The sequence below is a fragment of the Typha angustifolia genome, chromosome 15, assembly GCF_048772165.1.
Source record: "Typha angustifolia cultivar Huaian chromosome 15, ASM4877216v1, whole genome shotgun sequence".
Taxonomy (NCBI): Eukaryota; Viridiplantae; Streptophyta; class Magnoliopsida; order Poales; family Typhaceae; genus Typha; species Typha angustifolia.
Window position 1 is genome coordinate 6,798,509 of NC_133253.1, and position 27,999 is coordinate 6,826,507.

The 27,999-nt window shown below is 38.0% G+C and overlaps 4 protein-coding genes across 5 annotated transcripts; 1 reads left to right on the plus strand and 3 right to left on the minus strand.

Annotated features, from left to right (window-relative positions):
* Window positions 1-181: 181 nt before the first annotated feature.
* LOC140778923 (cytokinin dehydrogenase 9-like) lies at window positions 182-2,490 on the minus strand. Its single transcript, XM_073123829.1, has 5 exons — window positions 1,843-2,490; window positions 1,591-1,718; window positions 1,244-1,504; window positions 836-1,098; window positions 182-738 (listed from the first exon to the last, which is right to left on the minus strand). Exons 1-5 carry the CDS (start codon window positions 2,435-2,437, stop codon window positions 411-413), a joined length of 1,575 nt encoding a protein of 524 aa, XP_072979930.1. The 5' UTR covers window positions 2,438-2,490; the 3' UTR covers window positions 182-410.
* A 3,528-nt stretch (window positions 2,491-6,018) lies between these two features.
* LOC140778184 (S-formylglutathione hydrolase-like) lies at window positions 6,019-10,698 on the minus strand. The gene is made up of 7 exons (XM_073122771.1): window positions 10,314-10,698; window positions 9,740-9,857; window positions 9,020-9,067; window positions 7,161-7,357; window positions 6,947-7,045; window positions 6,763-6,828; window positions 6,019-6,351 (listed from the first exon to the last, which is right to left on the minus strand). The coding sequence occupies exons 1-7, from the start codon at window positions 10,455-10,457 to the stop codon at window positions 6,160-6,162; spliced, it is 864 nt and encodes a 287-aa protein (XP_072978872.1). The 5' UTR covers window positions 10,458-10,698; the 3' UTR covers window positions 6,019-6,159.
* A 957-nt stretch (window positions 10,699-11,655) lies between these two features.
* Window positions 11,656-19,185, minus strand: LOC140779351 (uncharacterized). Its single transcript, XM_073124375.1, has 11 exons — window positions 18,729-19,185; window positions 17,770-17,857; window positions 17,276-17,367; window positions 17,012-17,130; window positions 16,171-16,286; window positions 15,970-16,097; window positions 15,779-15,865; window positions 13,147-13,207; window positions 13,028-13,068; window positions 12,819-12,939; window positions 11,656-11,913 (listed from the first exon to the last, which is right to left on the minus strand). The coding sequence occupies exons 1-11, from the start codon at window positions 19,082-19,084 to the stop codon at window positions 11,854-11,856; spliced, it is 1,269 nt and encodes a 422-aa protein (XP_072980476.1). The 5' UTR covers window positions 19,085-19,185; the 3' UTR covers window positions 11,656-11,853.
* A 1,912-nt stretch (window positions 19,186-21,097) lies between these two features.
* LOC140779694 (hexokinase-3-like) lies at window positions 21,098-26,885 on the plus strand. Of its 2 annotated transcripts, none has more exons than XM_073124908.1 (9): window positions 21,098-21,593; window positions 22,256-22,406; window positions 22,488-22,658; window positions 23,757-23,831; window positions 24,474-24,629; window positions 24,735-24,833; window positions 24,920-25,047; window positions 26,257-26,338; window positions 26,447-26,599. In XM_073124908.1, the coding sequence occupies exons 1-9, from the start codon at window positions 21,322-21,324 to the stop codon at window positions 26,456-26,458; spliced, it is 1,146 nt and encodes a 381-aa protein (XP_072981009.1). In that variant the 5' UTR covers window positions 21,098-21,321; the 3' UTR covers window positions 26,459-26,599. The 2 variants fall into 2 exon arrangements, with proteins under 2 accessions (XP_072981009.1, XP_072981008.1); XM_073124907.1 differs by having other exon boundaries at window positions 21,099-21,593; window positions 26,440-26,885.
* The last annotated feature ends 1,114 nt before the right edge of the window (window positions 26,886-27,999 follow it).

Consider the following 27,999-nt stretch of genomic DNA (forward strand, 5'->3'; position numbering starts at 1 on the left):
GGTAACCGTATACTTGATCCCTTTCTGATTCTCCAAGCTATAGTAGACTTTTATAAAGGTGTTTGTTCTTCGCCACTACGTTGCAATCCTATTAAATTAAGTGGGACTGTTCGTCGTTAACACGTGATACTCGGACACAACTGCAACTTGGAGAATAAACACTTATTGTATTCATATCATTCAAAACACTCCCGACTCGTTCTTAACAGTAAATCTACTTATTTCCAAGTTATTGCAGGCTGGTCAGTTAATCCTGTGGGTTTGAGCTGGGTGGGTCATAGTCCTCCTCCATGGGCCCTCTTGCTCACCTTCAAACCAAGAAGGTAACTGTACATAGGATGGTTTTGTACAAATGTGTTATTCTAAAATATCTAAGATGACAAGGGGGGTAGTAGTTGTTGTTGTTGTTGTCATGACCAAGGTAGTGCCTTGTGGAAAATCCTTTGTCCTGGAGCAAGGATAGCTAAAGGATCATAAGCTTCCTTCCGCTGTGAAAATTTCTCCCACCTCGCCCCAAAGTGGCTTCTCCACTCCTCCTGTGTGGTGTAGTGTGGCAGATACTGCTTCATTCCAATCCCGGCCTTGCCACAGTAGTTTAATATCCTACTGTTCTGCTTCAGTGCATGCGCTAAGGTGTCGCGATCCGACGGCGAAGACTTGGCCGGCGCCGACGAGAGGAAAGCCACCAAGTAGAACATCTCCTCGTCTGGGATGACCACTGATGTCCTGTTATCCCACCTGCAGCAGGAAAAAAAAAACTACGCGAGTTAGTACATGGAGTTCTTGGGAGTTTGAGTCCTGGTTATGTATTGTGTATAAGATGGGCATGCATTACTTGGATTTGTTCACTGGGTATAGTAGTATGGGCCCGTTGCTGCTGTCTGTGAGGATTTTGCCGAACACCTCTCTGGCGAAGTCATGGATTCTGCTCCTTGGAATGAGGAGATTTAACCATGGGTGTGGGATTTCCCACAAGCCTTCTGATCTTAGTTTCATTTCGGAGACATGCACCCTATTCAAGAACTCCATATATGTGACCTCAGATTGGAACATAGTAGATGGTATGTACCTAAGCCGAGACAAGAGCTCCTCCACTTCCTGCAACCATGGAAGAAAACAATTTGGTGAATAAGTTCTTCCCAATGTCCCGATCAAAGGAACCAACTCTATTCACCTGCTCTCTCTCTCTCTCTCTCTCTCTCTCTCAACAATAAAAAAAATTTATTAAAAAAAAACTGTTCACCTGTTCCATGATGTGGGTCTCCTCTGGGTTGAAGTTTTTAGTCATCTCAAGGCAGAACAGAGTCCTGCCGTCAGAGTCGAACCGGCCGGCTTGCGCCGGATCCTGCGGCTTGAACGACGATCGCCAGTTATTCAGAAGACCAGTCCTATTTATTATGGCGAAGCCTTCTATGTAATCGAAGGTCTTCTTCAACGATATTAACATCTCCTGGTCCTCAGTGAAGTTAGTGAAGTCTGAGTACAGAACTCTAATCCACTTCACCTGTGAGTGAAAAAAAGAGGAGACTAGATAAGAAGGAGGTTGTCGTTGGCATTATTTAGACTAGTAGATGGAATTCTCAAAGCTACCATCTTTGGAGCTGGTTCTAGTGCAATCCTGGCTCTGGTTATGATTCCAAACTGACCCAGGCCACCAAGTGCACCGTAGAAGAGATCAGAATTCTCAGTAGCTGAGCAGTTCATAACAACTCCCTTTCCTGCAAAATTGCCATATTACAATCGAACAATACACATATCTATATCTATATATATATATATATATATTTCTTTTTAAACACTCTTGCAGATCTACGGTTTAATTACGTTGTAATAGTTTGAAACCTGTAACAATCTCAAGCTGGTAGACGTTGCTGATCTGCGGGCCATGGCGGAACGCCTGACCGCTGACCCCGGCGTTCGACAGCGTCCCCCCGACGCTGAGATGAAGGTAGTCCGTCCACGACTTGGGTGCCAATCCATGCTTGAGACTCTCATGCAGCACATCGATCCATAGCTCACCTCCAGAGACATCAACGTACGGGGACTCACCTCGGTGCTCGACTCTCGTCTCACCTCCCCGGAGCGACTCCATGTGGACGACTATGCCCCCGGGCGCCTGCGCCTGCCCTTGCAGAGAATGCCCGTGGCCGCGGGCGGCGACGGTGAGCCCGGACCGGGGCCCTAATCGAAAGACGTGCTTCACAACGGCGGCGATATCGGACGCCGAGCGCGGGTGCAGAATTGCGGAGGGCTGGAAGTGGTAGCGATGGCCGAAGTCCCTGGCGGCGGAGGAGACGTCGTGGAAGTTGAAATGGCCGTCGACGGCGATGGCCTGGAGGGCGGAGGGGACGTCGGGGTCGGAGACGTGCATGGCGATGAGGGTGAGTATTAGGAGCAGGAAGAGCTTGACGAGGAGGTTGGAGTCGTGGGAATGCATGGGTGGCGAGGCGAGCCGAGCCAAGAAGTGGTGGTTCTCGTTTGCAGATGGGAGGGAGATTTAAAGCGTAGTAGTAGCAGACTAGTAGTACTAGTAGTAGTAGCAGGAGCAGTAGCAGTAGTGGTTTGGTCAACCAATTAGCTTTCTAGGGAGTTTGGTAGAATCCGTAAGACGACTAGCTGCTCCCAAGGATTTCCTTTTTTTTTTTTTTTTTTTTCTAAGAGAGAGAGAGAGAGAGAGAAGAGCAATGAAGGGGCGACACGTGATGGGAAGGAGGTAAGGGACCCCACCACTGGGGAGAGTGGGATGGCAAACACTGCGTGGATCCACTTTGTTGGTGGTGGTGGTGGTGGCGGCTGTGGCATTTGTGGCCCAACACTGGAACAGTGCCGCTCCGAGAGCGATCTCCGGGCCGGCCCGGGGCAGTGAGTTTCTCGACTCACAAATGACAGTGGATCCAGGGAGCCCACACTCACGTGATTGGGCCTGGAACCACTGCCGCATTTCCCCCAACTCAATGGACTTAATTGGGTTTCGACTTTCGACTTTCGACTTTCGACCTTTCGACTTTCGACTTTCGATTTTCGACTTTCGAGGGGGATACTAGGGGGTGGGGGGCCTGGCCGCCTGTGGGAAGGGGAGGGGGGAGGAGGACGAGGACTAGGACGAGGAGTAGGGGGGGGTCCCCCTGTTGGCCTCTGCTATAGGATGCAGGAATGCCGTGCAACAGCGTACCTGGCGGCCTTTGGGAGATGGAAGGGGAAATAATAGTGCTTCCTTACTTCCCGGCCATGGGACAAACTAAAACAACCGCAAAATTAATTAAAATAAAAATATTAACATCAATAGGAGTCCACGGTTAGATGAGTCCTAATTGGAGGTCTAATGATTGGGCGGGCGACTTTAGAGTCGTGTGTGATGTGGGATGGTGTGCAGTAGTCAAAAGCTAGCGAGTAGCAAGTAGCAACCAACCTTAATGGTGGGTCCTCCCCCCTAACCGGATTTCCTGCAGCCTCCGTTGTATGAACCTTCTCTGTCATCAAGATTTGGTTCGGATTCGTATCGGAAGCTCTCAGTGTCATTTGTTCCAATTGAATACAGCAACCCCCCCTCATCATATATATATATATATATATATATATATATATATATATATATATATATATATATATATATGTATAAAGGAGTAGTTGATGTTTCCACTACCTTTTAACCAACGGTCACCTAACAAACAGTTGTGTGCAAAGTAACTGTAATAAGCTCACTCCTAGAAAGTATACCAAAAGCCTCTTTAATTCTTTGTCCCAGATGCAACAACAACAACAATTATTTGCATCCTCTCTACAATGGATGCCCAATGATATCATGCAATCTATGTGCCTAGGTTTTATATATCTATTTATGTAATCTATGGATCAGTGGTTAGTTTAGTTTAGTTTAGTTAAGTCTGCATGCTAGTGGGTTTGAGTGGATTGGGTGCCTGCGCCAGAATTTAGATTTAAATTTTGACCCGAACATGACCCAAAAGATGGGTATGTACACGGTGATTTCGATCCAGTGGTCCCGAGACTATATATATATAAATTAGTTCGTGAGACAAATTTTTATTAGTAAAGTTAACGGTGCACCTTAACCTTAAAAAGTGCATGTATTTCATAATTTTTCTATCAAAATCATGGAGTAAATTTATAGAATCTTGGTCATATGACCACATAGGAAAAAAATTTAACACTAGCTTAGCTTTGACCAAATAATTCGTTTGCATTAATTAAAATTTGTTATCAATATATATATATATACCTCTCCAAGTTGTTAAAGTAATCATTCCCTAAGTATAGAGGTTGCACCACCCTATAATCTATGTGGCCACTCAGAGAATTAAATCTCAAATATATATATATATATATATATAAATATATATATATATATATCTCCAAAGCCAAGAGTAAAGAGCAAGTTGGTGTATGGGAGGCAAAGCCAAATGTAACTGTTAGGGAGAAGCAAATACTTCATTCATTTGTATTAAATTTCCCTAGCTAGGGGAGGGGGGGAGATGATAGCCACAAGAAAGGAAAGGGAGACCTTGCTTTTAAGAGTGGTACTCAAAAGATCCATTAAAAGATCACATAATGAGTTCTTTGTACTACTCTTTAGGGATCAAACACCACAACCAAGAATATTTATCATGCCATGTAAAGACTAAGCAGCACCAACTGTTTTGAAAAAGTGGGTGTTGGACAAACCCTAGAGGCAGAGGTAGAGAGGGAGGAGGAATTGGCTATATAGGCCACAGTCTCCTCTTCCTTCTTTCTTTCTTTCTTCTCTCATGCATGGTTGCCTCCTCCATCTCACTACATTCCACTCCCATCTTGTCCCCTTGTCTGTCTACAGACTTTGCCAGGGCAAAGCAAAGCATCCATCATCACACTATTCTTTATGTTGTGTCACTTATATGCCTTAGCTATGCTCATTCCCCTACATTTCCCCCCACTCACAATTTTATCTCCAACTACACCATCTTAGTACTAGCTACTGTTGTTTTTTAGCTTTTTAATGCTAGAGTTTCTTTTGACTAAATTAGCCTTCTTCTAAACTTTTATTTATTTATTTTTTATAACGAAAAAGACGCCACTCGGAACTTACTACTAAAATATATTTACATTTCTAAAGCAGTTAGAAAAATACTAAACTTATTAGCGTTTTATTTAAGAAGAATAAATGTTAATAAATTTAGCATCTTCTTTTTATATACAAGACTTCTTATGTGTGGCAAACCAAAAAGAAAAAAAAAAAGAATTAAGGTCGATCTAGTTGAATCTATTAGTATTTTATTTAAAATTCTTCAAATAAATGACTAATAAGATTAAATTTTTTTTCAAGATAGGACTAGTTTGGCCAAAAACTCTTTAATGCTATATATAGCAAGAACAATAATAGGGTGCACAAGATCACACTGGCCGATCGTGTTCACTTGGTGAGGCAATGATCGATGCTATAAATAGCCCATTAAATATGTATATATATACATATATGTTCCACCAGTTCATTAATCTATTCTCCTTTCTTACATATGAGCCCGGATGACACACAGCATTTCCTTTTCCAAAGCATTGAAAAGATGAGATTTTATCCTGCCAAAAAGTAAGTTTTCCACTTTGGAGCCACAACTAGTCTGCTTCAAGATTCGATGCTGTGGATCCATATATACACACACACACACACACACACATATATATATATACATGTTACTCCTGTCAATTCATGTAGCACAAAAGAGCTCTAGTACACCAAAACTATTTCAATCCCATAGCCCATATATTCTCCATCTACATAGGTGCTGTTTCCTTGCCTGATAAGTTTAGTAAGAAAGAGTGATAAGACCGCATGCAGCTTACATTGTCAGATGCCAAAATCTAACATTATTTCATGTTAGACGTGATCGATCGATGTGATGATGAGCTATATATAGTAGTTGCTTTGTCTACGTGGATTAATGTTCCTTATTATTTGTTATAGTTAACTCGTACGTGCATGCTTCGTCACTTGTGCCATGAAAAAAACCCAAGGAGCCAATAATAGATGCATATATGGATGCTTCGTCATCACTGAGTCAAAATAAATGCAGTACAGACTCGATAAGATTTTCACCAGGAAAATTGTTTCTGATTCAAACTCAGGATATGCTACACTCCTAACTGTTAACCAGCAAATAGGGAGATTTCTCAAGTCATGAACTCTGCCGTAAGAGCTTGGGCATGATGGCAGATGTGATCATCAATAAAGGTAGCAATGAAGTAGTAGAAGTGGTCATAACCAGGCTGCATTCGAAGAGTTAATGGGGCATTGACGCTCTTACAAGCTTCCTCAAAGTTGTGCGGAAGCAGCTGGGCATGCAGGAACTTGTCATCCTCTCCCTGATCATAATAAGATGCATTCAATGCCAAAATAGTACAACAATTATAACGTGAGAATGATATGTCATCAGTATGACAAGATAGCAGTAAGCAATCAATAGGAGATATACAACAGCCTAATAAACATCTATGCAGCGTCATAACCACCTGCATCTCGAATGCCTTTTAGATTGTTCAATGGCAGCAATTACTAACAATTCTACTGATTTCATGGATAGTGGTACAAGTGAAATTATGAATAGCTGTTGGACTCCTGAGAACCAGTAACTGGAAGCCCGAGAAACATGCATTTAAGTATCTAGTTTTCAAAAAAATAGATTGGATATTAGCAGGAGAACCAGATGAGTTGCAAACAAGGAAAAGATGCATAGGGTCCACATTCAGCTTATTCTAAGATTAAGGTCACATTACCTGATCTATCAGGATGGGATATGAAATTTTGTTACACTTAAAAACCAAGCAGGTGGCGTCATATTCCTGCAATTAATAAGAAATCCAAATACATTTCTCATATCTGGCAAAGAAGAAAAGATAATGGAGGAATTTATCCCAATAAGTAAAGTGTTCTAACTAGAGAAATATATTGAATGCTTACCTCCCAGTCTGACTGATTGCTACCCAAGTAGTTTGAGAGAGCCTTCTGACCCCAGGGGCATTTCATGGGATTGACTATTGGTGCAAAAGCAGACACTGACTGGAATAATGTCGAGTTATGACAAGCACCGGGTAAAGATTTCATTAGTGAATTTATTGAAAAAACAAACAGCTGTGAATCCCATTTAAAAATAATGTAACCCATCAGAAAGTACCTTGTATTTGTCAAGGTTTTTCAAGTATATTGTCAGAGCTCCGTGTCCCCCCATTGAGTGCCCAGAAATGGATGCACAGGATGTATCAAGCTGATCAAAATTTTCACTCAGAACTTTCGGTAACTCCTTGACAATATAGTCATACATGCGCCAATTTTTCCACTTCTCATTACTGGCATTTAAGTAAAATCCGGCTCCTAGTCAAGAGAGGAAGATTCACTGTAAGATGTGCTAAGGACGGTGCTCAGATTTGTTATATAGAAAAACATTTTATCTGTATTCAAAATATATATATACATACATACATACATACATGCATGCATACATACATACATACATACATATATATATAGTGAACCTCTTCATTCTATCAATGGTGCTTATATAGGGAAGTGGTTAGATTCACTAGACCTTTCCTCTCTTTTAAATTTTCATACTGAAGTAGGTTGGAATCAGGGAAAGAATTCCCTTAATTGGTGTGCCTCTCCATGACTCTATTTGAAATGGGAATTTCAGCACATAGCCTCCTCCAATATCTTAGTCTCCATGACTTTATTGCACTTCTATACAGGAGCCATAACAAGCAAATTGTTATTAACTGGTAAAACATAGGACTGTGCTAAGCCCAAGAACTCCTCTGTCAACTCCCACAAACACATTTTGCCTTCCCCAACTCTCTCTCCCTCCCACCCTTATGCTTTTTCCTGTTCTTTCCTCAGGATTGCCTTCATGCTTCCTACCTTCTTCCAGTCAACCCTTCTTTTCATTTTTTCCCCCAAAGTACTAATACATTTCCAATGGAAAGCTCTAGGAACCCAAAACCACCAAAACTACTTAAAATGAAAGCCAATGAGCAAAAAGACCAAGTTGAATAAATAGACTGGAAATTCAAAGTTTCAAACCTTTTACAGTCATCCATATATGGACCTAGTATGTGCAAGTTGCATAATTTGAAGAAATTTGCTAGCATTAGATTCATTCTAGATGAGGTCTTAACTCCAAATAATGTGACAAGGTAGGAATTAGGATACCATATGTAGTTAGAAATATGGATATCATATGTAGTATAACAAAATAGTGCAAGAAACAAGGTAGATATTGCAGATGAAGATAATCATATTTTAGGTGAAGGAATGAAATCTTAGCAAAGGGAAAGGGAATGTAGTTGAAATTGGTTTCATCTTGCAGTTCCACTTTTTGTGCCTTACTAAAATAAGCATCTCTGTTTTTCTAAACTCACTGCAAGCCAAGGACAAGCTCAGACTATTGTTCATCAGTTGCATGAGCTTATACTGCTAGATGGATCTCCCTACTTGCCAAATGGCACTGGTTCTCCATCAGTTTTGAAGTGTTGATATCATGTTGACACTTGACAATAGGTCCTCAATGAGTGTTCTAAACTTTGAGTCGTACTTTATAGCTTAATTCTATTTTTGCCAGAACTGGATGATGATAACAATGACAAGAGCTTTATCAATAACTAGACCAAACGGACAAGTTTCAGTTGTAGTTTAAAAATCTCATATAAACTAAACGCATAGTCATAATCTTTACCCTTTTTTCTTTGATTTATCCAGGAAAGGTATGTCTCAATATTCATAATATCCTGAAGATTCAGTAGTCTCAAACATCATAGTGCTCAAAAGCCAATTTGCATTTTCCTCCCATAACAGAAGCTAATTGGACATACTAGTGGGACTGTTTAGCATGATGAGATATGTGCATAATCTTGAATAGGCTTATAGCCATGTTATTCTTGCATAAATATGCACCAGCTAAATGAAAATTATAGCAATTAATTCATTCAAAAGATAGTATTAAAGATCAGATTGATCGAAACTTATAGCTTCCAGCCTTACCCACACCAAAGTCCCAACTATCTGCCTCTCCTTCTATGTTTAGCCCTCCTGCATTAAATCACAAAAAAATACATAATCAACAACCAACTACCCCAGTAATAGAAAGTCAAAATAGAAGAAAATTTGCAATGGATCATGTTGATTAATACATTTTACTATCTTAGGGTTACATATGATACAGGATTAAAGTAATCATCGTAAGGAAAAGGAAGAAACTCCTTAATGCTTTGCATCATGTAGAGGGGGACCCTCTAATGATGACAAATAGGATACATATCTTATATGTATGACAGTGTCTTGATTAACTTGAAACCTTTAAGAGGGGTTTAAGAGTTAATTAAATCCATAACAACATAAGTATAGTCGAAGAGCTGTACTGATTCTGATGTAGCCAGTTAGGATGGGCTACGACCTTTATGATGGAAGGAGCGTTAAGTTAGTATAAAGAACATGCAGCTAGCATCAAAAGGAAGTAATTAACAGGATTTAGATGCCATGGCTTAAACCTTCAGGAAAAAAATCATTAAACAAATAAAGGTATGGATTGATGCATCTTAAAACCAGTATCAGACAATCCCACAAGTGATAGGTGTCATAACATTTCGTTTGAATTTGGAATATGTCAAATAGCAAGCAGCATGTGAAAAGTGAAAGATAGTAAATGAAAATATAAATGAATGTTGTCAGAAAATAAAGAAGAAGAGCAATGCTACTACTTACTTGGAGATGTATCAGGAGCAACTAAAGCGACGCCCTTGGCAGAAGCCATCCGTTGGGCACCAGATATTGTAATGAAATTCTCATCCGTACATGTCAGGCCAGATAGCCAGTAGAGAATCTGCAACACATAAATCCGGTAATCACCAAGACTTAGAGATACCAAAATCCTTAACTCGTCGACTTGAAACAGGCAGCAATACAAGCAACAAACCGGCATATGGTCAACAGTAAAATCAATAGCTTAGTGCTGCAAAGCCCACACTTTCCTTAGTGAAGAATCAACATAGATTAGAAAAAAACGACGTAGGAAGAATTCATGAACAATTTCTGATCATCTTTTATAGATGAATCACAAGTCGAATTAATTGTGAGACCACAAGAAGAGCGAGAGGAGTAATTCTCGTACGCATTGGTGGAAACCTACTGCAGTGGGACGTGGACATCTAAACCACAAGCAAGAATCCCTAATCACGTATCTAATCTCGGTTCCTCCCCTTCTTCTCCATCACTCATACGCATAGTAATAAAATCAAACACCTCACGTTCAGATCGGAAGAGGCATCTTGGAGCTTACAGGGAATTTCGTGTGTGGTGCGGGCGAAGCGGGGAAGAAGATGGTGAACGTCATGGAGCAGCCGAGTGTTGGGCTAAAATGATTGTAACGCCGGTTGTATCCTCCAAACATCTTGGAGCTGCTCATCTCCGTCGGCTTCTCCATGGAGATTCACTTCCACTCTCCCTCTCGCTCGATCTACGGGGGAGAGTGCAGAGTAAGGGGGTGTGGTGGGTTACACAAACTTACAAGCATATGCGACAGAGTCGTACGACGACGAGTGGATGGTTTACAAAGCCGGGTACTGGGCATACTGTTATGGTCTTTCCTCCTCCATTCTTAGTACTCTAACCAACTCTTGAGGTTTAATCTTATGGAACATGATGATAGATGAATCTAACCAGACAACAGAGTCGATTTAGTTTCTTAATTGAGTTGGATTAATTATGATTGCTACGAGGGTGGGTTACGGCATTTTCTGCATAAATTACAATCACAAACGAGATGTTTTTGTTCTCCCCCAGGCCGCAGTTCATTCATGTGTGTAGTAACCTATTTGGCATCTTTTCACTGAATGCTTTGGTCTTAGCCTATGAAAATTATGTGACATTTGTCACAGGCACCCAATAAACATATGTTTTATTGCTAATCTACTACCAAATTATGTGGATAAATCTTTGAGATATAGGAGGAAATTGATAACACTTTTGAGATTTTTCATCAACAGCAACAAATTGGAAGGGTTTGTATCGAGAGACCGAGAGTAGATTGAAGCTTTACAATAATCTACTTTTATTACCATGCATTTCGATTACATTTTCTTAACTTCTTTCAAGCTTAAGTAAGCTGGAATCATGACACCCTTATATTACTCAAATGTAGCCCTTTAAACATCATCCAATTTCTAGCTATACTGTTAATCTAAAATGAAAGTATAAATTTGAGGTGGACCAGTTTTGGGCCTATTGAGCTGAGCCACACTTAGCTCAACACATTCACATCCCAACATTTCTTTCCTCGGTAAAGGGCCGGGCTAAAAGCAGAGTGAATCGGCTTCCAGTTCGTATTATGGTATTAGACAAGGTGTAGTAACTAAAACTTAATTTAATAATAACAACTCAAAAGTACTGTTTTGCTTATAAATTAGACAACATATAATTACTACTACTTCGCATACAATCAAAAGTATTTCTATCTTTTAATTTAAAATATTATTAATTTCTATTACAAATTCACTATTATTTACTACTTTAATGTCAACTTAACATCACATCAATAATAAAATTGTATCAGCTCTGTTCTTTTAGTATAAAATATTAGAATACACAAATAAGTGAACGAGGATGAGAATAATTATTAACTGTGTGAAAAAGAGAAGCAAACAAACAGGATGTTATTGATCTCGTTCATTCATGTCATCATGTGTAACCAATTCGTATCTTCCTAGTCATAATGTACTACATTCGAGAATAGTAGATCTGTGAGCTTTGTAACAATAACAAGACCAGGGGGTTTAAACAGTACAAAATCCCGATCTTTTGGATCTGCACTTTCCAAAGCTTCATTTGTACCATCCAGCTAGAATGTACCGCAACCAGAAGCATAGAAGGCATGACAAAGCCTGTTGACAATAATCATAGATCGAGTGAATACTTAACCTGAAGGAACTGAAAAATCCCAGAAAGAAAGGCATGAAAAAGATGGAGTTGAAATGCCATATTAAATTGCATGCCATCAATAATGAGAGAACAATATTTAATGTAAGGATAGTTACATGTAGATCTCTTAAAATGCCCTTTTCATTAGTTAGCCATTATCTTTTTTTCCCTTAAACGATAAAACATGATTGTCACGCATTCAATTTTAAGCTTTCTCGAGACAATTTTACTCTTACTTTAGAAGAAATAAAGAGAAGTTTTGCGTAACATGATTATTTGTAAATTTCTATTAACCTGGACATGAGAGTGAAAGATATTAAAATAGTTGGCAGAATCAAAGTGTTATAAAAAAGATAATGAGAGAGTCTATATAAAAATAACTATAGTTGAAGGAGTATGGTGTAATTAACCATTTAATTTATTCTTATGCTATGCAAGGACACTAAATTAGAAGATTGATAATTGAAATGACCAAAATATCACTGGAGGAGGTGTAATCACCACTCATCAGATATTAGCTAAGTTTACAAACAGTATACATGGGTGAGGTTGAAACAAAGACTCATCTAAATTCTAAAACTCTAACAACGGCCAGTATCCTTCTATATCTTAATGTTGTATTATGCATTTAAGATTGGTGACGAATATTATATTCCTCTAAGTAAACATGAAATGGATGACAGGAAAGTGCTCATTGCATGAGCTCTGATCCATTTGCCTCTCTAATGTATTAGAAGACTTCTTAAAAATTAACCCACCTATATGCAAGCTGCCATAGTGACTGGTGCTTTAAATTGCTAAAAGTTCTTTATAACACTATGGTTAATAGCTTGTGAACAATCAAATTTCTACATGGAATAGAAGTTACCTGAAAAATAAGTAGTCTGATGCAAAGCGACTTCTCAGAGCACTGACCGAACAGTCGAAGAAATAGGTTAACGAGGGTCCCGTCCTTCGTCCCAGTCAAAAGTCCTGTTTGAGGATCAAACCTGCAGGGCCCAAGGATTTCAGAATCTTTACAAAGGGAACCTCTTTGCTTCTGACTACATTAACATGATTAAGCTACAATAGAACTACCTCGGCAACCGATGCCTTGGACAAGGAATGATCTTAAAGAGCTGCAAGAATAAAGGAAAATGAAAATTAAATGCTTAAACCAGGAGCAAACAGAAAGGAGCAAACAGGTTTATACAGACCTGTGGGCATGAATAAAGGAAGTTCAGAACTTGGGGCAAAAAGAAGAGCAAAAGTGTCTCACTGCAAATACAAACATGACTAGTTATATAAAAGATAATTAATTTAGGTAGACACAACACCATAGCAGAACACATCACAAAGATGGAACTAAAAAAATGGTATTAAGCAATGGGATGCACATTTACATGTATGAAGATAACAAACATGATGGAAGCCTCAGGACACTAGTATGATGCACACACTTAACATCTGCATATAGACAAATGTAATAAAAAATAATAGCAATCAACTAAGAGTTAACAATCTCTCAATTACTTTCTGAAATCAAAGATAACTCATAGGCCAGCTCAGAAGCAACTTCTAATCATGCATTTGGAACTTCACTCTTCTTGCACATAATCAGTAGGAAAGTACAGGGGCAATACCTGAAACTTTTTCAGGAAAAGGGACCTTTCCAACAAAGGAAATTCTATTTTAAGAATCAACTAATACTTGCCATGAAGAATAAACACAAAATAATGCATTCCAGTAAGTAGGCACATAAACTATGTGAGCATAAATAATTACTTCTATGCAAAGAAAATATAGAGGCTGCAAAACAAGCAGATACATGTATTGTCTAAGTGTAATCTAAGAATAAGTTACATGATATGCTGCACAAATGCACTGATGATGTATGCGAGCTCCACGTGGGTCCAGCAAGGACAAAATACAACTTCTACAAAGTCCAACATAAAATGTCCAAAAGTAGGTTGATGGAGTCCTACCTAGTATCTAGTATGACAGTCATTTCAAGAGTTCAGGGTTGATTAGAACTTTTAGATTATCCCCATAAAACAACTTATATAAGAGTTCAGCATGATATGGATTCTGTTACTACAGAATACTTACTGTCAAGTTGGGAGTTGTGAAGCACTGCAAATAGAAACAAAAGAATGGCCAAATAGACTGTGGCACAACATAATGAATGTTTGAGTAAGTCACTGCAGACTAATTAGTGTATATAACTCAGCGTAACAATCAGACTTCAAATTTTTTTCAATGAAGCCCTCTATATCAAGTGGTAATTGGATGTTCCTTATCTATGGATGTGTGACATGAATAACATACTAGATATGCTTAGTATATGTATTTTTGAGTCTTGTAGGTTTATTTGAATCTCATAACCCTTGTGATATGCTCTTTTAGGATGTTGTAATGCTTGCGTCTAGCAATGTATTGAAAGGCTGCTGCAGGTGTGACATGAATAACATATACACAAGCATTTTTTTTCAATGATGTTCCTTATCCATGGATGTGTGACATGGAAAACATACTAAATATGCTTTTAGTATGTTATTAATGTCAAGATAAGGAACATATAGTAAGCACATGCATATTCTCAGGAACCAAACCACACATACTAGAGATATTATAGTTCACAAGCCTTTTAAGGAGACCAAAAATACTAAAGACCAAACTAAACTACACTAAACATTCGAACTAGTTCTTCATCACTAAAGTGGCAATGTTGTTACTTGGGCCAAATGAAGAGTGGGTGTGAAACATGGTGATGCATGTTTGTTTACTTCAGTTTCCTCGGATGCTGCATCTTTCTTATACACATAACTCCTAAGACAAGACATTCCATGATCAATAGGGACCGTGCTTGATTGTTTTGCTATGATCATTGGAACGCCTATTGATTTACCGTCCGTTATGTGTGATTGCAATGATAGTGCAGCTCAAAGGGACTCTCCCACGGAAGGGTTGCAAAACTTTTGGTATTTTCTTGTCCAAGTTGTGTGTTCTCAATGGTGCTTAAGTCCATCCTTCAGAAGCCTCCATCAAATCAATGAAAGTAATGGGTGGCATAGCCCGTAGCAGAAGTCCCCTTTTTTGATCCATTTCTTCACTTGAAATGGAAACCTTGAATAGAAGTCAAAAATATGATTCTCCAAGTCAGTCAAGTTCCACACCTGCTCCTAGTGACATAGATGAGGAGTCTACGATGAGTCTGATGATGAGGATTATCAGTCTGAGAGGAGCATGGATATCTACATGATCGTTTGAATCATTTGCACAGTCAACTTGACAAAATTCGTCTTGTGCAATTCCGTCTGGGAATCAGCTTAATAAGATTCTTTAAGACTTAAAAGCAGATGAGTCAATGAACCTTATTGGGTAACATGTTCCTTTTTATGCAGCAGCGCTTCCTTCTCCTTGATTACATCATTTGGCCATTTGTGACAAAAATGGGCAGAGTTTGTGAGGAAGAGCTAGTTGGAATGGTTAGTTTAGTTTAATTTGGCCTCTATTATGTTTGGTCTTTCTCCTTGAAAACCTTGTGAAAACTTATGAACTGTAATATCTCTAGTTATGAGTATGTGATATCTCTAGTATGTGTCATGGTTCTTGAGGATATGCACGTGGCTATTAATTTACTGTTTTATTATATTGTCTATGTGATATCCCTTATCATGAAATTCTTTATTATTCATTATAAGACCAGTGATAAATATTCTAAATAATTTTACACATTTTTAATATTTTGAAACACATTATCAATAAAATAAAACCTTACATACAAGTATAGTGTAACCTGGCTATTTCAGTTGACAAATGGAAAGCAAATAATGGAGGCAATATTACCTAAAATGGCCTAGAATTCCAACCACAGCCATGGCCATTCCAGCAAAGTAGGTATAGGTATCACCAACAAAAACTGACGACGGATACCTGGTATTTAAAAAAAAAAAAAAAACCCATAGCATTTGGAAATTAATAAAGTCTGAAAATTGCTTCATCTGAAAAAGAAAAAAAATTGCACAAATGGTCATTACCAATTAAATGAAAATAAAGCCAATGAGGTGGCCAGCAGAGGAAGGACAAGGTAAATGGAAAATGCATGAGCCTGTTTATACTCAGAGTCTGTAGATGCCCCTATTTGCATTACATTATGTATCAAAATCTGCACTCAGAGCTAGAATTATCATTAGAGCTGAGATATATTTAAATGTTCTTCTGTAGGGTATTGCTCTTACCGCAGCTGAAATAACAATTGTTTGCCCAACTTCAAGACCATTTAGGCCAGCATGTATGTTGATAGAATTTGTACAGAAGACCGCTAACATTCCCATGTATAGCTTGTATATCCAACCTGCCCTCCCCCCAAAAAGCAAAAAGAATATAAATAAAGCTACAACATAGATTACATCAAAAGGCAAAGGGCTAAAAGTACACAAATCATCACTCACATATGAGCAGTATTAAGAATTTGCCTTCACATTGTAAGTAGTCTCATTTGACTGACAGGTTTTCGCCTTGTATAAAACAAAGAGATTTCATTTCTAAGAGTAGTAAATAATAAACTTCTAATCCCCTTTAAATAATAACTAATGCATTGTTGTTGATGCTAATCTCAGTGTTTAAAGTCTCATGTAACATTTCATGTTGCTGATGTGAGCAATACAAAAAACTAGAATACTACACAGATGTTGTGAGAAAGAAGCTTGCAGCTGCCATTCTGAGATGAATTTAAAGCCACAATTTGGAACAACTACCTTTCAAAGTTTTTTAAAGGTATTCTGGAATCTTTAAATGCCAGATGCTTTTGGACCAAACTAAGTTAATGATGATTATGACTTAACTGATGATATATCATCCAACTATATTTTGCTGAATAAAGTGAAAAGAAAAAGTTTAGCAGTTGCAAAATTTCTCCATTTTGGTCTTCTCTTTCTATGCACAAAATTTCTGCTGCTGAAAAGCTTGCACAGTAAACAATTAAATAATTCCATAACACATTAAGATTCAACGTAGTGTTTACTTCTTATATTGTTGATACTTTGCTACTTCATCTTGGAAATTATTTTGTAAGCTTACCTAAATCCAAAACTGCTACTCCAACATATGGTATTAGAGGTTTCGGTATGATGATGGAAGTATGGCCAGCATATGCCATCAACAAAGGAAGTGCTGCAAACGAGGGCAAGACCAATTTCCTAAGTTCACAGTTGTATTAGAATTAGTCTGATATCATCAAAACCTTAGATTAGAAATGAAAGAACTTGTCAATAGGAAAATAGATGGATTACGCAAACATGTACAGATAAGTTGTGTAATCACTAAAGATGATAAAGAACATACACTCTCCATGGGATATCGAGAACATCATCCACAAATCCAAGGAGAATCATAAAGCAGATAGACGCTAATGCTGCATTATATTCGACAAGCCACTGCAATAAGATAACAGACAAGCAGACATTTTGTGTTGTTAAAACTAACAAATTAGAAAGTACACCGGAATAGCAAAGGCATGCATGAATGAACAGTCAGAGCAAAGCACTAATTGTAATCTGTCAGGTTAAATAAATTTTACAGAGATGGTGCCACTGGCTTACAGTTTTGAGCATAGACAAGTCAAAAACTTCACGCTGGGCTAACCTCTAAAAATAAATAAGAGAGGTTGTTCCTCAAGGATTACATAGAAATTAGAACAGTGGATAATTAAGTATAACATATTATCTTCAAAAGAACCAAAAGCACAATATGATTTAAGAACTATCTTGTACATAAAACACTGTAACAGCCACAATACTCAATATATAAATGCCGTATCAAAGAAACAAGAAACATACACTGGAATCTGATGTGAAGTTGAAATGTTGAAACATTATGGCTATCACCAAGTAGACAATCCCAATAACAATGCCTAGTGACTCAGGCCTAAAACAGAAAAAACTGAGATCAGTAAACCATAGACAAGAAAGCTTAAGAACAAATCAGATTTTATTGATGTCAACAAGAAATCATAAACAATTAACAGGTTAAATAGTTGTCCCCATAAGCTAGCTACTTTTATTTGCTTCCGTGCATAAAGATTTGAACCACTGTGTCTTACCTTTTTCACATGTCATTCCATCCTGATGATTTTGTTACACATAGCAATATATTAACTGTTTAGGATAATATAGATCAGATAACTGTTGTGAAATATTTAACATATCTAAAACTGGTTCATTATGTTAGTTGATTAGCTATTAATTAACTAATCAGTAACTGTCCCTTATGCTACACTTCTAAGTTAATATCTTGTTTGAGTACCCATCAAGGTTAATAAAGGACAAAATATATCGTGACTAAAAGTTTTCCCCATATATACTTCGTCCTTTGGGCACCCATTTAGTGTTATAGATGGTGGGCATTACGACTAAGAAACAAGCTCGAATGGAGGAGCAAAAGATATATAGAGGAATAAAAATGCAAATTCCACAGGTTAATTTGAGACTCGGAAATGTAGTTCAATGATAACATCTGTATAAAATAAAATAAAAACCAACACATCAATTTATGAAAATTCGATTTATCGTTGTAGATTACAAGCTACCCTATTTGCGATCTTCTTTTGTAAAAAAGATCATAACATAATGCATCAAATTACTAATATTTGCAGCGAAATTACGAATTGTATGCAAAATTATGCAGTAAAAGAAACCTATATATCAACTTGAGAACAGATAGCACCAAGACACATTAAAATTACCAAACATCACACATCAAGGTCAGAATCCATCAAAGGAGGTGCAAAAAGACTAACACTTTGATGGCACCCTGAGGAGTTCCCTTCTTGTTAATGTCGTATCCGAAGAGATTCCGGCGCAGCACGTATCGCGCGGCCACAGGGATCATCCGGAGTGCAATGACGAAGCCGCCAAAGCTCATGGCAGCGCAGATCCCGATGGACCGCCTCAGATCGGATTCGATCGGGTAGTGGAAGAACAGGAGGTAAAAGAAAGGGACGAACAAGACAGCGGAGGCGGCGGAGATAAACCCTAGCTTTGGAGGAGCCAATGGAGGGTCCTCCGGCGACGTTTTCCGGTCTTGCTCGACCGACTCCGACGAGATCTGAGAGGGTTTCGACGTGGTCGACGAGGGTTTCCGACGAGTCGCCATGGCCGGGGAGAGGAGGATCCGAGAGCCGGGGGGGTAAAAAGCGGTAAGGTGTAACGCCCGAACGAGTTCAAATTATCATGGGCCAGCGGCGGAGGTGTAGAGGTGAGTGCAGCGTTTATATGGGACGGGGGATTGGAAGACGTGGAGGCAAATGATTGGTCGTTTCACGTGTTAAGCACTTACTAGGGTTGGGTGTCTGTGCTGACGTGGTATAATGAACTCAAATGACTTCGGATATTTAGAAACTAAGTCAAATGGAGAAAGGAAACAAAAATGATACCATTTAATTTTTAAAAAAAAACTAAGTAGTTGAAGAGATTGAGAGTAATATTATTATTATTATAAAATAAAAAAATTAATATTGTGAATTGGCTTACATTTTTTTAGATATTTCGGGGGTTTGTAGTGATAAAATTCAATTAATTTGGAATTATAATTTCTCCAAACTCGCTATTGGAAATAACTAAGTGATGAAATTTTAAATTGATCTTAGTAGATTTAGATTGATTCTAGTAAGTATAAATAATTTAATTATTTGAGGTATAGTTTATATGAAATATATTTCCCACTTAAATTAATTTCTACAAATCTCAAATTAACTCTTATTTTGTTACATTTTATTAATGTGCAGGAATAAAATATGAAAAATAAAAGAAAATATTAGATGAATTTTATTATTATTTAAAAGTAACAAGTAATAAGATCAATTTTCAAATAAAATCAATTAATTCTCTCCAAATAGAACCAATTGACAATTTTGAAATCCATGTAGAATTGATAAGCCAACTCATCTCAGACCCTACTTCTAGAGACCAAATAGCCCATGGGTCCGAACCCTACGTGGACTTGGACCACACCTAACCCAAGATTTCTAGCCTATACTAGGGCCCAAAAAACTTTCCCATTAACAAAGTCATTAGCTTTTAAGTGGTTGTGACTTTCTTTCTTTCTTTTAATCATTCAAGAGTCCCCCGAATGTTATACGAAAGACTCCATAATACATAGGCATTAGTTTGACTACCAAACTTTAACTAATATATTAAACTGCATAATCTAAACTTTAAGTTGTACACATCATCGAATTATTATTTTGAACTAAACTAACAACAATGAATCTTGCTCTAAACTATAAGCTACTCCTTCAAATAAATTGTACTGTTGAGTGATTAACTGAGTCAAATTATTTAGCTTAATCATCAAACTACTATTTGAGATTGGAGTTGATCTTATAACCTCTTTAGTTGTACGGAAAAAAAAAAATGCCTAACAAAGCCTAGAACAGTTGGTCGTTACAATCATCCCACGGGAGGAGGATAAGTAAAAGCTATCAGCATGTCTCATAGGAAGTGTTATAGCTGTGGGTGATGTAGAAAAAAAGAGTCGAATGCCCACAGTTAGACCAGACACAATAATATAGGCAGGCACAGGCTTCAATGTCTGGTGGTGGTGGGGTGGGGTGGGCGGGGGGGCCCTGCCCTTGCCCTTGCCCTCCTCATAGACACAATGTGTTGGATTCTTTCATTATCTTTGTTTCTACTGAGACTAGTCTAAGCTTTTGTCCATCCATGTGGCCAACTAGCATTTGTTTGGTGAGATAGCCAGTAGTAACTAATAAAAGCTTTGGTCTTAAACCATCTTTTGGCACTACCCCAACCTCTATCAACTTGTCCATCCATGTAAGTATGTAACCCAATTCCCCACCCCCATTCTTATTTATAATTAAAGGTCAAAGTTGGCACCTGTACAAAAATTGATGCTTGGCTTACTAGATTGAGATTTATTAGGATTTGATAATTGAGAAGAGAACTTAGTAGAGTGAGGGAGGGTTGTAGTAAAATTTTGTACATGCTAGGGGGCGGGGCGGGGCAGGGCGGGGTGGAGTGGGGTGGGGTGGGGTGGACGCACGCGCGCCAAATTGAGGTTGTACCAGAATGTGTACATCAAGATTGTAGGGCATCCGCATCGATTGATGAGTGGGTACAGATGGGCGGTTAGGGGGGTGAGGGGTGGTGCTTAGCTGGAATTAGCGGAGGACAGCTGGGATTCGTACGGCGGCGCGGATACGCAGCTCCCGTCGCCGTTCGGCTCCCTTTTCCTTTTGTCAAGAACCCGTAGCCGCTTCCCCTCACACTTTTACTACATATTGGTACTGTCTAACGATGCCGCTCCTAAACACCCCTCCGCTCGCCTCGTCGGCTGGAATCGACGGTGTGGTAGGTCTCGCGTTGAGTCATTAGATGGGGAGGGTGGGGTTCGGAGTGGCGGCGGGGTGCGTGGCGGTCACGTGCGTGGTGGCGGCGGTGCTCGTGCGGCGGAGGGCGAAGAGGTGGATGCGGTGGCGGCGGGCGGTGGAGCTGTTGGCGGAGTTCGAGGAGGGGTGCGAAACGACGCCGGGGAGGTTGAGGCAGGTGGTGGACGCCATGACGGTCGAGATGCACGCCGGGTTGGCTTCGGACGGGGGAAGCAAGCTCAGGATGCTGCTTACATTCATCGACTCGCTTCCCAATGGGTATTGATGCACTCACTCTCTAATATATACATATATATCTATCTTCTATTAATCTTCTATCTATCTTCTTTTGCGTGTTGAAAGATTTGGCTATGTTTACGATTAGTTTCTCTCGGTTTGGTATTGGTTGTGGACTGCAATATCGCGATTTGCTTACTTATCTGACTAGGAAGTTACGTCTTGCTTGGATGGTGCTGTGTTCTCTCCATTCGATTTGATTCATTCTGTAGAATGTATTTTCTTGATATCTGTAACTGGTTTGGTTAGACTGTAAATGAGTCTCTTTAGCTTGTATATCTGTTTCAGTAACTATGGTTCTTCATATCTGTATATAGATTCTAGGCGTAGTTGATTGGTAAAGATGTGTTCTTGGTCATAGATCACTTCTTGATAATATGGTCAGTATCAGGTTCGTAAGCTTGTTGTAATCCACCTTACAATATGTGTTAACTTAACAGCGTACAGCGTACTCCTCCGTATATTTGTTGGAAAAGGCTTAGATTTTGATGCTCTCTTACCACTTAAGTAGAACTCCCTAAACTTTTTCTTCACATGAAAGGCGCATCTGTTTTCTTTTTTCCCAATGCAGTCTTCTTTTACTTCCTTGTAAATCTCTTTCATTGTCGATGTAGTTTTGGTGACGATATCCGCTGTTTAAACAGGAGTGAAGAAGGATCTTACTATGCTCTTGATCTAGGAGGAACTAATTTCAGAGTCCTGCGGGTTCATCTTGGAGGTAAAAGGTCTATGATCTTGAGTCACCAAGTTGTATGCGAACCTTTTCCTCAAGAATTGATGGCCAGTACAAGTGAGGTAGTCAATATTTCCTAATGTTCACTTGCTAGTTCCCATTACATTGTATTGTCCAATTTAATTTCTTTTATTTTTTTGCAGAACCTATTTGATTTCATTGCCTTAACACTGAAAAGATTTGTTGAAAGAGAAGAGCGAAAAGAAATTGATAGAAGGGAACTTGGCTTTACATTTTCCTTTCCTGTTAGACAAAATTCTGTTTCTTCAGGTGTTCTTATCAAGTGGACAAAAGGGTTCTCTATTGAAAATGCTGTAAGTTGGATTTCCTTTTGACTTGCTGACTCGAGTTCTTCTTGATATTTCAGTTGTTTAAGCTAATGAATGCCCATAAGCTCATTAGCAGTGTTTCTTCTTAACTGTATATGTAGTGTTTGGTTTCTCCATTGGATATTGGGTTCGCTTTCAATATGTATGATGTGTATATCTGATTAACATTTCCTACTTTTGTTCTTTAAATATAAGTTAGGATACTGCTGACAATCCATGGATATTTTTGTTTTGGTCTTTTTGAGTCATGAGTTATTCTTAAATAAAATAAAAAAGTAAACTAATTGTGTTATTGCTTGCATAACATAAACTTCAATGTTGTATATTTTTTGCAAATTTGAACTTCAACTGATCTTCTAATTTCTTTAGAAACTTTTATTTTTATTTGCCATCAACAATGACCACATTTGATGTGTATGCTTCTTTGTATATGTAAATCTTTAGTAGTATCTTCAGATGCAATAAACTCTTATTTCTAAGGGCATGATATGTTTGTTCCATATTTCTGCATATATATAAATGAGCACTTTTTTGTTAGCTTTGACATTTGGCCCCAGATTATCACATTTGTATGACAAAGTTTTGAAATTTTATGTCTCAATTCTATAATTTATTACCCTACAAGCTTCCCACATATATGAATATTTGATGAAGGCGTTAACAGATTTATAGTGTAACATGTCTGTATACTGTTCTACGTGATGTCAAGTTTCGACTAGTTTAATCATCTGCATGGAAAAATAACTATGCAATCATCATGCACCTTGAGTTGTTAAAATGAGACTCTGAGATTTTCTATTCACATGACTAGAAGGTACATTAAGTTATTGCATTGTTCTTCTTTTCCATAAGCTGTACTGCAGCCATCTGACTCATGTTGTCATCATAAAACACTCTGATGTAGTTATAGAAATAGACATAGACATGTATAAATCTTCTTGCAAATATCGCCCCTGTCAATCCTGTTTGAGGTTGTGGTTATTGTATTATTAGATGGATGTACTAGTAAATTGGCTTGGCAAATGTGATGCAGTCTTGCAATTCAATATTTCAGAAGAATCTAACGTCGACTTTGGATTTCAGGTTGGAAAAGATGTGACCCAGTGTTTAGAGGAAGCCATGATCAAGAGAGGACTGAACATGCGGGTGGCAGCCTTGGTATGAGAGATCTCTGGCTCTTCTAGCTAAAACTATCGCTAATATTGTGGGGGGTTGTCTTCAATTACTAAAGTAATTGCTTCAATCTCTTTCCTTGCATGAAAGCCAAATTCATGTATTATTGTTATATATATGCGTAAGAATGCTTATAATCATATACCTGGCAGCTGAATAATGGTTCAACATAGTATATAGACGTATAGAACTATCAAGGGTTCTTGAAGGATGTCCTTTACTGAAGGGAAGTACTAGTCACTGTTGCAAGTTATCTATCCTTTGCCTGCTGATAATTGCTTTTCTTTAATCAACTTTATACTATGAGTTCACATATACAGGCATCAAATTTCTTTGACTTCTTCTGTCTCAGGTTGTTGATTGTTTTGAGCATGCATCTTGCACCAATTTTTTCTCCTATTATTTTTATGTTTAAATAGAATTTTCTTGAAGTAACCCGTTGAGCTCTCATTTGTTATAATACTTTCTGGAATTCTCCGTCTTGTTTGTGCTAACACTTTTGACAGTTTTGTCTGTCCTAATCGAGTTGCTATAGTTTTTCTTTTTATTATAAATAGATCAGAATAATGAAGTAATATTCTGCCTAAACAAATGGATGTGAGTTTTAGTGCTTCTTTCTGTAACCAGGTAAATGATACTGTGGGAACATTAGCTCTGGGCCATTATTATGACGAGGACACAGTGGCTGCTGTGATAATAGGAACGGGTACTAATGCTTGCTATATTGAGCACACTGATGCAATTATCAAGTCCCAAGGTCTTCTTACAAATTCTGGAGGCATGGTACATTATATGTTCTGTGTAGATTCATATTTGCTTGAACTACGTGATTGCATGTAGTAATAAGTTGCTGGTTATATATGCCCTTCACAATTTTCTTCACATCAGGTCATTAACATGGAATGGGGGAATTTCTGGTCATCTCATTTACCAAGGACTTATTATGATATTGCTCTAGATGATGAGAGCCCAAACCGTAGTGATCAGGCAAGACAGTTTGAAGTTATCTTTAATTCCTAATTCTCGCCAATGTAGGTGAAAAAATGAACTGTAATGTATTTCCTTCTCTATAGGGTTTTGAGAAAATGATCTCTGGAAGGTACTTGGGTGAAATTGCAAGAAGAGTGCTTCATAGAATGGCAGAGGAGTCAGATATTTTTGGAGATGCTTCTCAAAATTTATCTGAACCTTTCAGTTTAAGGTATGTTACTGCTACTTTAATTTGTTCTTGATTACTAAATTCAAATATATATGTTCTTGATTAGCTAATCTAATTAGATAATTAGAGAACTGTTCTTATCTCGTTATCTTGCCACTGTTCCTATGCACTTTCCATATTTCTATTGGATAGCATGCAAATGTATTTGACTTAATGATTGTGCTCAACAAAGAAAGGGATTTGATTGCTGTTGTTTCTATTGTGCTTGCTTCTGTCACTTTTTATGCCTAATCATCCTATCCCTAGCATTTATCCTCTTGCAGCATTGCTTTCGTACTTGACAAAATGTGATCTACATCAACCTGTTAGTGCAATATCGGTTTTGGAGCATGGCAATCACATCATGATAATAATACACACATCATGTTTATGCATCAATAGGAATCAAGGTGCCCTAAGTTGTAACCAACTTTTTAGGCAAAGGCTTAGATGATGTACATTAGTACATACATATGTATTATGCATATTTATCTGTATAGGTAGATAAGTAGATCTACCTGTGAAGTACCACAAAAATTGATGATTCATTTCATATGATCAATGAATATTGATCATATTGTTCATTAAGAAAAATATTTTGAAACAAGAAAGAAACTTTTTCTTTTGGAGCCATTACCCATGAACCAAGCCATCATAAAAGTGAATGCCAACACAATAAATGATAGATCATCCAATTTAAGAATCTACATAATCATCATGATTTGTAGTACAAAAACAAATGATAGATCATCCAATTTAAGAATCTACATAATCCTCATGATTTGTAGTACAAAAACAAATGAAGATCAAAAGCTATGAAGTTTGCTTCCAATTGCGTGGATCCTAGCGGACTTATTAGAATACCACATCCACCTATCTGCTTGTCTGATGTATAGGCAACAGCCAACAGATCTTCCGATTAAATGTATTTTTGGCCATAGGGACCTCCAATATTGTCAATGAACTACACTGACCTTCAATTAATATGATTTGTAGTTGACTCTTTGTTAATTCAGAATCTACTGTTATAAAATTCTCAGATCACTTCACTTTTTGGCATTATGTGAAATTATGTAGCATCAATATAGATACATGGCGCACTAAGATTGATTCAGCAAATTTGGTTATTACAACTGTAGCATAATTATTGAGGATACTTATGAAATTTAGTACTATAGCAAGTCGATTTGAACTTCTTGCTCAACAATCCAGGACCCGATTGATGGCTGCCATGCATGAGGATGATTCCCCTGATTTGAGAGAAGTTAGAAGAGTTCTTGAAGAAAATTTTCAGGTCATAATTGATTTCTTAAGTCATAGCCTTTCCTTCTGTATAGATGACTAAGAAAACTAGGTTGCTCTTCCTTTTTTGTTTCTTAATTTTTACTCTTTCAGATGACAGATATACCTTTGAAGACACGAAAGCTTGTAGTAAGACTATGCAATATAGTCACCCGAAGAGCCGCTCGGTTGGCTGCGGCAGGTATTGTTGGAATGCTGAAGAAAATTGGACGTGATGGAAGCGTTGGTGTCCTCAGTGGACGAGCAAGAAGCAATCCCAGGAAAACCGTTGTCGCCATTGAGGGGGGTCTCTATACCCGCTATTCACTCTTCAAGGAGTACCTAAATGAAGCTTTGGTTGATATCTTAGGTGAGGAGGCTGCCCGAAATGTCGTCCTCAGGGTTTCTGAGGATGGATCGGGGATAGGAGCTGCTCTCCTCGCTGCAGCATATTCATCAGGTAGATAAGTTCTCACATAGACATACATGTATTCCTCTGTGCAAATGTAAATAAGAAAAATTATTTCATATATCATATAGAAAGCCAGTATTGTGCAGAACGGCAGCACCTCCTGTTCTCTTTTGGTATCTACCCAGTTCTCAAGTGATGATGCTCTTTGATTGCTCATAACCTTCAGCCCAATTTACTCCGCTTGTAATAGTTAATAACTGACTCCACTCTGTCTATGTTATTCCTCTGGGAAAGGAAAGATCTGCATATCAAGGGTGGTAGTCAAACATTTGAGTTAGCTTCTACTGAATTTTCAATAGTTACATCCTGTTTGGATGTAGAATAGAAGAGAAGAGAAAAGGAAATTATTTGGATGGAGAGAATAGGAGAGAATAGAGAAAGAAAATTAGGGTAGAAAAGTATTAGAGTTTTTATAAAAGAATAAAAGAGAAAGTGAGAAAAAGTGTTTTTTAACGATTATTATTTTTTTTCTCTAAAAAGTGAAGAAAAAGAAATATAACTTGTTTTTTCTTTTTCTTTTCTCTTGTATATCTAAGTAGAAGAGAGAAAATTATTTTTATTTTCTCTTCCTTTTCTATGGTATTCTTTCCTTTCATTCTCCCCTTATTTTCTCAATCCAAACCTTGTAAAGATTAGGGGTGTAAACTAGGCAGAGCTTAAGAGAATTGGGCCTAACTTGGCTCGGCTCGACTGGAAAAGGTGAGCTTGATTCACCTCATCTCTAGCTCGGTGAAAATGATTGGTGTGGGCTCTAGTCATCGGTTAAGATGGGTTTTCACGAGGCTTATTAGAGAGGGTTTGGTGACGAGGGGTTTTGGGTTTCAGGTTTCAGTGGAGAGAATTTGAGGATGTCAACCGATGCATTCGGAAAAAATGAGAGATGGACGTTGCCAAGCTAGGGATTTTGTCTCACTTATAGAAATCATATTAATCATAGGATCCAATAGTTGTAAACCTAGTGTATATATATATATATATATATATATATATATATATATATATATATATATATATATATATACGAGCCTAATTAAGTTGAGCCTGAGCAAACTAGTGTTAGCTCGGCTTGATAATTATTTTGAGCTTATTTCGTTAGCTCGGTTTAACTTATTTAGAGCTTTGAGCCAAGTTCTAAACTAGCCGAGCCAGGGTCTTAGTAAAGGTGACGAAGCAAGGTTGTTTGGTGTAATAATAAAAACCAA

What these genes read in the sequence shown, in the direction of transcription:
- LOC140778923 (XM_073123829.1), bottom strand. Translation starts at nt 2,437, where the DNA reads ATGCATTCCCACGACTCCAACCTCCTCGTCAAGCTCTTCCTGCTCCTA. An exon ending in TAGAACCAGCTCCAAAGATG is followed by an intron (nt 1,505 to 1,590) that starts GTAGCTTTGAGA and finishes TTTCACTCACAG; the next exon opens with GTGAAGTGGATTAGAGTTCT. An exon ending in TACCCAGTGAACAAATCCAA is followed by an intron (nt 739 to 835) that starts GTAATGCATGCC and finishes TTCCTGCTGCAG; the next exon opens with GTGGGATAACAGGACATCAG.
- LOC140778184 (XM_073122771.1), bottom strand. Translation starts at nt 10,457, where the DNA reads ATGGAGAAGCCGACGGAGATGAGCAGCTCCAAGATGTTTGGAGGATAC. An exon ending in TAGTTGGGACTTTGGTGTGG is followed by an intron (nt 7,358 to 9,019) that starts GTAAGGCTGGAA and finishes TCTCTTGACTAG; the next exon opens with GAGCCGGATTTTACTTAAAT. An exon ending in AAAACCTTGACAAATACAAG is followed by an intron (nt 7,046 to 7,160) that starts GTACTTTCTGAT and finishes ACATTATTCCAG; the next exon opens with TCAGTGTCTGCTTTTGCACC.
- LOC140779351 (XM_073124375.1), bottom strand. Translation starts at nt 19,084, where the DNA reads ATGGCGACTCGTCGGAAACCCTCGTCGACCACGTCGAAACCCTCTCAG. An exon ending in CCTCAGGGTGCCATCAAAGT is followed by an intron (nt 17,858 to 18,728) that starts GTTAGTCTTTTT and finishes TTTCTGTTTTAG; the next exon opens with GCCTGAGTCACTAGGCATTG. An exon ending in GCTTTATTTTCATTTAATTG is followed by an intron (nt 15,866 to 15,969) that starts GTAATGACCATT and finishes TTTAAATACCAG; the next exon opens with GTATCCGTCGTCAGTTTTTG.
- LOC140779694 (XM_073124907.1), top strand. Translation starts at nt 21,322, where the DNA reads ATGGGGAGGGTGGGGTTCGGAGTGGCGGCGGGGTGCGTGGCGGTCACG. An exon ending in GGTTCTCTATTGAAAATGCT is followed by an intron (nt 22,659 to 23,756) that starts GTAAGTTGGATT and finishes TTTGGATTTCAG; the next exon opens with GTTGGAAAAGATGTGACCCA. An exon ending in ACATGCGGGTGGCAGCCTTG is followed by an intron (nt 23,832 to 24,473) that starts GTATGAGAGATC and finishes TTCTGTAACCAG; the next exon opens with GTAAATGATACTGTGGGAAC.